Source organism: Rousettus aegyptiacus, unplaced genomic scaffold (genome assembly GCF_014176215.1).
Source record: "Rousettus aegyptiacus isolate mRouAeg1 unplaced genomic scaffold, mRouAeg1.p scaffold_m13_p_10, whole genome shotgun sequence".
NCBI lineage: Eukaryota > Metazoa > Chordata > Mammalia > Chiroptera > Pteropodidae > Rousettus > Rousettus aegyptiacus.
Genome location: NW_023416285.1, coordinates 89,149,648 through 89,159,869, shown reverse-complemented (window position 1 = coordinate 89,159,869; position 10,222 = coordinate 89,149,648). Strand labels below are relative to the sequence as shown.

At 37.7% G+C, this 10,222-nt stretch overlaps 1 protein-coding gene across 1 annotated transcript in view; it reads left to right on the top strand.

Moving 5' to 3' along the window:
* Window positions 1-402: 402 nt before the first annotated feature.
* STAM (signal transducing adaptor molecule) overlaps window positions 403-10,222 on the top strand; it is a 50,470-nt gene continuing 40,650 nt past the window's right edge. The window contains exon 1 of the mRNA XM_016150626.2: window positions 403-614. Within this exon, the coding sequence (XP_016006112.2) occupies window positions 575-614 (40 nt within the window). The 5' untranslated portion in view covers window positions 403-574. The remainder of the gene's footprint in view (window positions 615-10,222) is intronic.

Here is a 10,222-nt window from a genome sequence, read left to right as displayed (position 1 = left end):
TGAAGGCGTTTCCATTCTCTTTCCATAGGGACTACAAAATTAAGACAGCCAGCGGAAGGGTACAAGGGGGGGGGGGGGTCTTGCTCTTCCCAAACGCGACCCTTTTTCTTTCTCCTCAGTCTCTGATTCACAACTGGGGTTCTAGTCGGCTTCGGTGCGCCTGGAGGACCCCGTCCTCCGGAGACGGCTGGCCAAAGCAAATGCAGAAGACGCAGTTATTACTGCCACTTTCCGGTATGGCTAATCAAAAGATGGGTCGGACGGAGGGGGCCCTTTGGTTGGACCTATTTTGGTGGGTCAAGTTTTGGGCAGATTCTGGTCAGGCAGAGCCGAGGTCGCCCAGATTCCCGACAGGCTCCACGCGGAGGGGCCTTTTCGACTTCTTCGCTGTTGCTGCCGCCGTCGCAGCCGCTGCCGCGGTTGCAGGGGGTCTGTGAGACGAGGGACTGTTGCGTACCCTGCAGAGTTCGTGTCTGTTACTGTTTTTGCCCGAGGAGTCTTCTTTCTTTCGTCGCATCCTGACTCCCGTGGTGTCGAGGGGGAGTCCCTGCGGACACCTCGGCACGCAGTGGAGATGCCTCTCTTTGCCACCAATCCCTTCGATCAGGATGTTGGTAAGTGCTCTTGCCGCTCGCTGCCCACCGGCCTCCGGACAGCAAGCACGCTCTGCTCACTTTCTGCGTACGTTCTGGACCCCCGAGCCAGGGCCAAGCTCTTCCCCTTTCCTGGGGCTCCTTCCTTGAGAATTTGGAGGAGGTTGCGGGCTTGTTGCATCCTCAGAAAGAAATAGGTTTCAGAGAGCCTGCGAAATGGGCCTTGAGCTGGGTTTGGCAAAAACTGCTTAAAGGGTTGCTGTGGAGAGTCTCGGAGGAACAGCTGGTGGAGCATCTGGTGCTGGGACAGTGCGTCTGGAAGCACCGAGCAGAGGGCTGAGGAGCGTCTCAGCCAGGGTAGGATTATAAGCACTATCATAAGCGTTTCCGGGGACAGAAGTCCAGGACTAATATTAAGCGTCTGGAACTACAAGTATGTTTTAAATTAGGTTCTTTTGAAAGGATTTGAGAACATTTTTTTTTTTTTGTAACCGTAATGGGAGGAGAGAGCTTCTCTTTAAGGGTAGACGTTCAAAAATGTTGGGAGAGATGAAAATGGAATACTTGGCAACAACCGAAACCGAATTGAGGACCTCCTGAGCCACTACTAGGCTGCCTTCTTTAGGTCTCCGTACTTTCCGAAGTGTGGACGCTGACCTTAAATCGGAAAATGCTAGTTTGAAATGCCTTCTGTTTTTTTTTTTTTTTTCCCCCTGAATCATTGGTATCAGGTACTAATCAGACCAATTCAACAAGTTAGCTTTTGTTTATCTTTTTCTGGCCTAAGGCTAATAATTACAAGAGTTTGAGTTTCTGAGGAGAGAATTTAGGGGTAATTCGAATGCAGTTAGGAACGACCTTGGTACACAGGTGTGGAATGTAAACAAGCCAAATACCAGATCCAAATCCCTTAAGGCAGAGTTTACTAATTACTCTAGTAATGAAATAAAATAAAATAATTGGGTGAGGTGCGAATTGGATTTTGCATTTTTTGTTTTTTTAAACTCTTCTTTACAGCTTATCCCTGACGCTTGGATGTTTGGGTTAAGACTAGGAAAGAGTTTAATCCTATGTCTGCCCCTTCCTCGCTGAGTAAAACTATGGGCATGTTATTTACGCTCTTTGCGTCCCTGTATCCAGTCTTTAAAGAGTGGAAAACACATTCCGTACGTGGTTAAATTAAATAATATGTGTAGAGGACCTACTACAGTGCCTTTATATATAGTAGGCACCTACTAAATGGTAGCCTTTTTGTATTTAAATTTAAATGTCCTGAATGCTAACAGTGGATGGAATTTTAGGGTCACCAAAAATACTTGAAAATTATCAGAAAATTGCGTTTAACTTAATAAGCACTTAGCACACACTATTTACAGGACACGGCTAAATAATGTAAAGGATACAGTTACGAATAAGGCAAGATTGCTGCTCTCGAGTAATTTTACAACTTACTAATTTCTAGGGCAAATGCTTAAAATAACACAATTTCTTAATACCTGCTTCTTCTGTTTCCATGGCTACATATAATCTAGCTTCTAACTCCCCAGTCACCTTTATATCCTACTGACTTTTTGAATGCACATTTCCATTGGATTCAGATAATTTTTTGATGTCATAACCTTTCTCAGTACCCACAACACCCAGTTTAAAGCAGGCTCATTCTGGCCTTTATGCTTTTGCTTCTATTTCTTTTACCTTTCTACATGTCCTCATGATTAAAGACCAACTCAGAATCCAACTTGTAATACCTGAATCATTTCCTGATTATTCTACCCTAGGGTTTTTCTGTAGCAATACTATTGTTGGTTTGGATTAGAAAAATGTATTTGTTGTTGGGGGGAGAGGGTCTATCCTGTGCAATGTAAGACATTTAGCTGCATCCCTGACATCTACCCACTAGATGCCAGTGGTACCCCTAACCCCCAGTCATTAGGTAAAATTTTCTAGACATTGCTAAATGTCCTCTGGGGCACAAAATAGCTCCCAGTTGAGAATCACTGCTCTAGCTCACCCTGATCTCCACTCTTCAAAATTCCTGCAGTACCTTTTGTCTTTACCAAATGATTTAGCATTAAAGATAGTTATGTTCTGTGCTTTGCTTCTTATTTTACTGGTTACTTCATAGTTGGTGCTTTATAAATATTTGTTAAATTGAGAATGTGTCAGTTGAACCTGCTAGATAGTAAGTTTCTTGAGTGTAGGTACATTGTTTTGCTCCAGAAAAGTTTACTTTTTAAAGTTAGTCAAGTTTTGGTATTTGGGTCAGTTCTCTTATGATCCATGTGTCAAAATATCCTGAAAGATTATCTAAGAAGACCCCCTCAGAGACTTCCAGAAAATAATTTGTGGCAGAGTCCAGTAGACTCCCATGTTAATTTTTTAAATTAATATAGCATGTAGAATATAGTATGTAGAATACATTTAACAATATTTCTTCTTACTTTGTCCATCAGTATGTTAATGATATTAAAATACTCCCACTAACTCACTTGACATTATTATACATTTGTACTTCAAAATTATCTTCAGCTTCATTCATAAACCGAAATGGTGAATTAGAAATTCATGAAGTGATTTATGTAATATAATATTTCATATGAGGAAGCAAAATTCTGGTAATAGCTTTCTCTTTAAGAAATGCCTAAACACGTTATTAGAATGTGAGCTCCATGAGGTCAGGGATTTTTGTTTGGTTTTTCCCTAGCATGTAGAGCAGTGTCTGGCACTAATAAACATTCAGTAAGTATTTATTGAATAAATGAATCTCATTTTGGATGTTATATTTCTTTCTGAGTTCTACTCTTGAATTATGAAGAGAACTCATTCCATCAAGCTTTTATTTCAAAGTCCCTAGTGACTTCCATCTTGCCAAATCCATCAGTCAATTCCTAGTCCATTTCTTTGTTGCTCTCTTAGCATTCCTCTTTGATATACTTTATTCACTTGGTTTCTAGTTCACCAAACTTTCTGACATTCTGTTTAGCTCTTTTTAGTATTTTTTTCCTTCTTTTCGTGACTTCTAAATTTTGAACTGAGCCTGGGATTCAGATCTAGAACTTCTTTGAGATTTTTTTTTCCTTGGAGTCTTAGGAGGCAATTTAGCTTAGTGTTAAGAATTCAGACTCTGAAGCTACCCTTCCTAGATTCATTTTCCAGGTTTGCTACTTACCAGCATTGTGACTTTGGTCTAGTTGCTTAGATACTCTGTGCCTCAGTTTTATTATCTTTAATATGGAATATAGAAATAATAATAGTTCTTAGTTTTTTTCACCAAAATTTCACATTCTTTTATCATTACCTGTTTCAGTATTCCTGTCATCTCTAATGTCTAGGAGTCGTCATTGATTCTTCTTCACACTCCACACCTATTCAGTCAGGAAGATCTTTCGGCTCTACTTTAAAAATAAATCCAGAATCTCATCACTTCCCCTTACCTCACCTTACCATAGACTATGGCAAGAGCCTTCTAGTAGGTTCTTTGCTACCACTCTTGCTCCCCCTGTAATCATTTCTCATCTACAAAGGTGAGTGATCTTTGAAAAAAATGTCAGATAATGCCACTTACCTGCTTAGCACCCTCCAGTAACTTCTCATCCCACATACAGGGAAATGCAGATTCTTTGTTGTGGTGCACAGTCTCGCCCCTTTTTGTGTCTCTGATGTGATTATGATCTCCAAACACTCTCTTTGATTTGAACACTCCGAGGTCATTCCTCCCTCCGTATCTATATTGTGTTGTTATCTTTGCCTGGGATATTCTCTCTTAGGTGTTTAAAGGTCTTGCTGTCCATTACATCATTCAGTACTATTCACATCAGTTTCTAAGAGTCTTAACCTAATTACCTTTAGTAAAAAAAGTCCATCTTTACCTTCTCACTGTTTTCTTTTCCGTTTTGTTTTTCTCTGTACTATTCAGCTACCTGACATTGATTGATGATGTGACTCTTCTGTGGTATATGAACTCCAAAGGATGAGAACTTTTCATTTCTATCCCTAGTACCTTGGGAATAGTGCCTGGTACATTGTATGCACTCAATAAGTATTTATCAAATAATGAATTATTGATATTGTTCTAGATCTCCAGGCTTGTATTTCTATTTGGTATTCTGTTATCACGTAAAAGTCAATCTATCAAAAAAACAGAACTCATTTTTCCCAATCTGGTTCTTCTTTAATTTTGCAATGTTTTAGGTATCTTGATGTGAAACCCAAGAGGCATTTTTGAATCATTACCCTGTCTCTGCTAAGTCATCAAGTCTTTGTTTTTATAATAGTACATTTGCATTCTTGGTCAGTTATTCTGAACCAGTTTTAATCCTTAAGACTTGGACATGGTTTCTTTTGTGTTGCTTAGTCCAGTCAGTATCATAAACCACAGCAAGATTAATCTTTGTAAATGTTAATGTCTCATTCTGCAATATGGTGTGATGGAAAGACCTTGAGCTTTGAGTTCAAATTGGAGCTACAGCATTTGCTGTTCAGTACGTGGGCAGAATATGGACTTGGGCAATTATAGAACCCCTGTGAGTTCGCTTTCCACCTTTGTAAACAGGAATAAAAATATTTACCTCATCGAGTTGCTATGAGGAATACTTATAAAAACACATGACATTCTAATTCTTTACTAGAGTTGAATGTGCTTCAGATATCTTAAATTTAGCATGTTCAAAGTCATATTTAAATTTTTCTTTAGTATGCTTTTCCTCTGTTCTAATGACTAGTTCCTCAGTTTACTTAGTCACATACATACATGCAGAACTTGGGGGTCATTCTTGACTTCTGTAGTTGTAATTCTCTACATTCTAAACAGCAATATGTACTGTCTTCTGTGTGCTAGGCACACTGAATATGCCCTCAAGGATTCTGGTGTTACTGTATTCTGTATGCTTTATCTTCCTTGAACTCGTTTATCTATCCCTCCATTCATGCCTCTCCTCCTTTCTATTCTTGCCCCTGCTCTCTTAGATTAGTACAGCAGCCTCTAACTGTTCCTGCTTCCAGTCTGTCCCCAGTCATTTTCCAGGTGGCTGGTAATAATATTTCTAAAATGTAAATGTAATCATACGGCTCCTTTGATTATAATATTTCAGTGAATCTACAGCTTTCACAGAAATTTGAACTTTTAGCATTTGGCTTATTTTTACCTTGTCAATCTCACCTTCCACTACTTTCCTTAAGGCATATTTCACTCCTGTTAGTTTTACACTACTGCTTTTTCAGGGGTGGGTCCTCTGGCGTGACATCCTCTTCTCTTATCAGTTATTGTAAGGGTTGTTTTAAGGAGCTGTTATATGTAAAGTACTTAGAACAGTACATACATTTTAGCTCCTCTTATAAAAAAAAATTAGAAATAGTTGTATTGCCTTTGGAGACTTCAGATTCTAAAGGGTGGAATCAGTTACTATCAAAACATACTCAGGAGAGAAATGTGAAAATTCAGAATACAGCTATGTTAAAGGTCAGCTGTCTACTGGGTTGAGAAATTGTATTTATTCTTTCTTCTGTTTTTATTTTACCTTTCCTGTAAGTTATTCTTTTCTATTGCCTTTAGGTTTTCATTTCTATTTTGTACTCTTTTCTAAGATGCTTCCATGCTGTTCCTCTGACATCTACTTCCCTTTCTGGTTAGTAGAACCTTAGATTGCCTTTTTTTTTTTTTTTTTTTTTGGTAGCTAGACTTTCCAATGGTCAGGAGGGACAGGAAATTAGATGAAACATTTTGAAAAACTGATTCCCATAATCTTCAAAAGCAGGTAATTTAAGACTTGCTTTTCTCCATGGGTCATTTTTGATGAACATCTCCAAGCTGATGGATTTACAATCTTTTTCCTGTGGCCAGAACATGGTAGGTAATCACCCTTCAGCATTTCTCACCTTCCCAAATCTTTGACAGCCATAAGTTTTGAGAAAAATCAAAAGAAGCTGCATATTAAAAGAAAAAGTTCTCCAGTATATTGAGACTATTGAAATTCAAATGAAGCTGTATGTGTTAGTTTCTGGATATTGCTAGGCAAATGTATTAGTGTAAGGATTATCTGAGGATAAAATGAGATAATGAAGCTTTGAATTCTTTAGAAGCAAGTTTGTGTTATTTTTATTGTGACTTTCCCTTTGCCCACAAACCCAATTTTTTTCTTTATTTAGAATAAATTTTATTTTATTTTTTTAATTTACTTTTTTAATTGAAGAAATGATTTAAATTTGACTTTCCCTTTGCCCACAAACCCAATTTTTTTCTTTATTTAGAATAAATTTTATTTTATTTTTTTAATTTACTTTTTTAATTGAAGAAATGATTTAAATTTTTTGTTTTAGAAAATAGTTTTGACTTCATTTGCTGGTCATGAAACCATGTTGAATTGCTACTGGTAGTTAATATTCTTCTGGTTTAAAAAAATATTTGTTATTTTATAACTGAGAAGAATTGTGCTACTGCTGTTGATCTTGAGGCAACATCAGTAAATGATGTGAACAGTTTTAGAGTTCTGAAACAGGTTGCATTTCTGATCTGTATATGTATGTTTGAGTCTGATAGTGATTCTGTTTATGTATTGGAAAATAACAAGGTAGTTCATGAGTGTCCAGCATAATATCTGCTAATGACTGTATCATCCTTGGTGTGACTTAGTTCAGGAACTGTAAGATCATCTTTAAATAAGATAATAGGCAATTTATATTTGATCAGACTCCTGTCATTTCTTGTTAACTACTGACTTTTTAATGTTAAGTTTTAATAAGCATAGCTATTATGTTTTTAAATAAGGTGATAGGTTTTAAGATTTAAATGTGTTCTTTTCAAAAAAAACACTGCTTTGAAAAAAGGCTGCTTGACTACCAGTCAGTTGGATAATAAATTAATTATTTAAATGTACTATCAGATCAAAGCAATAACTTGCTTTTCTTTTCTAAGAAGTAAATGTTAAACTGAAGGATATCGTCCAGGGTGACTCAGTCTTCTTGGGCTTCAGAGGGATTGGGGTCAATGATGTAGGGCTATGTGACTCCTCAGAGCAATTCCACTTGGATTTGCTTTGCATACTGTTTTTTTTTTTTTTTTTTTAAAGATAAGATTTTTCCATTAAAAGAGGGTATTGAATAATAAAGAATTTGACTAGTCTTTGCCCCTGTTTCCTGGGAGGGGGCCTCTAAATCCTTGGAATTTCCGGAGTGATAGGAACATCTTTATAATTCATGGTGAGCGCCTGGGACTATACCTCAGTTTCAGTATAATCAGCATGGGAACTGGCCATTCCTGAAAGAACAGCCCTTTGGTTATATAGTTGGGACTTTGAGTCACATGGTATCAGCTTCTCCAGGAAGTAGGAATGGGACTGGAGATTGAATTTCAGGAGATGGTCAATCATCCAATCAATCATAAACCTTATAAGGAAATTCCAGTAAAAACTCTGAACACTGAAGCTCAGGTGAGCTTTCCGGTTGGTGATACACATTGATGTGCCAGGCGGGTGATGCTTCCTGAGGGCACAGAAGCTTCAGGTTTGGGACCCTTCCAGACCTAGCCCTTTGCATCTCTTCATTGGCTGGTTTGGATTTGTATCTTTTCTAATAAGACTAATTATATGTGCTTTTCTGAATACTCTGAGTTACAGTGGGATGGCCTACCTGAGGGAGGGGAAACCTGAGGGGATAGTGGGAACCCCTGAATTTGTAGCTACTTGGTCACAAGTGCATGTGGCTTTGGAACCCCAGAGCTGCTTGTTGGTGTCTGAAGCGAGGGAGACTTGTGGAGTTTTGTGCTCTCAACTGTGAAGTCTGCATTAACTCTGGATAGTTAGCATCAGAATTACATTGAAGAGAATTTCTTCAATAAAAAGTGAAAAGTGAAAGCCACTGAATTACTTGCATCTAAAAGTCTGTGTGTTTCTATGACTTTTATAGATTTATGTTGCAGTTATGTCATTGGATTTAGTATTTATTGAGAACAGAGGCTGAGAGCATAGATATTGAAATAATTACCCAAAGTAGAAATTGTCATTTTCAAGGGACTTACAATATACTATGGAAGCTTACACAGCAACGGGTAAATTTGACTGTTATCTTCTTGACATACCCTCAGCCAGAACAAAATTAAACACTACTTCAACAATTGCTTTCTAAGTGGCCCATTTAGCTTTCAGAGTAGAGCTAGTTTCTCATGTTTTCTTTTCCCTATTCCAAACCATTTTTACATATTGATAGTAGATTTGCATTTTCTAAAAGTCTGGTTCTTATGAAGCAGATTTTTTCCTTGCTCAAAGCTCTTTCTTGGCTCTTTGATGTTTCTTGAATTAATACAAACACCTCAACTGGTATGTTATGTCTTAGAGTTGTTCCAACCTTTCAAAAGTAGTCTATTTCAGCCATCCAAGATTTTTCATTATACTTCTTTTCAGTTTTCTTAACTTTACTGTATTCACTTAAATAGAAACAGTTTATTCATAATCCTGTTCTCTTCTGTCTTAGTTTCTAAATATATCAAGAAACCTTTCAGGATACTCCTTTTCTTTCCTTCCAGGTCTTTACCTTTTTTCTCAACTTGCTTCAGGCTTTTCTTTTCGTTTTTTTTTTCTGTGACTTTTCTATTTTATATTTAGATCTGCTGGTTTCATTTTCTTTTTTAGAGTGTAAGTTACCTCAGATCGGGCCTGACATAGACTAGAATCTTAATTCCATTTTCTTGTACATATGTCCAGATTTTATAACTTCTTGCAAATAAGTCACTTTACCAAGATCTCAAATGTTTTGGACATTTGTATTAATTCTTACATAAGAAATTCGTCTATGTAAATAGGTACCTTGTCTAGCACTACCCATTGGCTGTCACAGTCTGCCATCTTAATACATACTTATTTTAGTTCTCCAGTGACAGGGGCTAGTTGGTAGGTATTTGCTATATCCCTAGGGGCTGTCATATGGATCAGGTATTATAAACCTGCAAAAAATCTGTCAGAGTTGTCTGCTTTCTATTTTGCTTTTAAGCTGGATATAGCCTGCCTCTAGCTCTCAGTAGTAGGTCAGAATGGGGACGTGAACGTTCTCTGTTGAACCAGGCAGCAGGGCACTGAGGGAAGGAGGGGAGCAGGAGTTTCTCCATCACATCACGAGACCAGCCACTGCAGATAAGAATCTTGGTATGGGTCAGACCTCTGGCCCCCAAGCCATTTCAGTTTAAAGAAAGGAGAATGTTAGTGAACATCTTTGTGATGTTATCGTTCAACATGTCTGTTCTTTGAATTACAGTGCTCCATTCAAGACAAGTTAACTTCTACTTCTGTATAGCTTTTGTTTCAGAAGATTTCTTTTTGAAGTATTTTCCTTCTTCATAGACTCTTGTTTTTTCTAAGTTGCTTTCTTATTTTATTTTTTCCCCTCTGTATTTGTTTTGTGTTTTCCTTTATCTTCCATGTTAGATTTTCTAAGATAGCTGATAGTCCTTGGTTGTTTGCTCATAATTGTTATGAGAGAAATAAATAGCACATTGGAAGCTCTGATCACGTGGTTGGCCTTTATTGACTTTGGACTTCATTATAGGTTGATCTGGTGTGCCATTTGCTGTGGAACCTCTCTCCATCCCTTCTTATCAACTCTACTATTTTTAAGTGTTTCATCTTGGGCTGATCTGGAGTTCC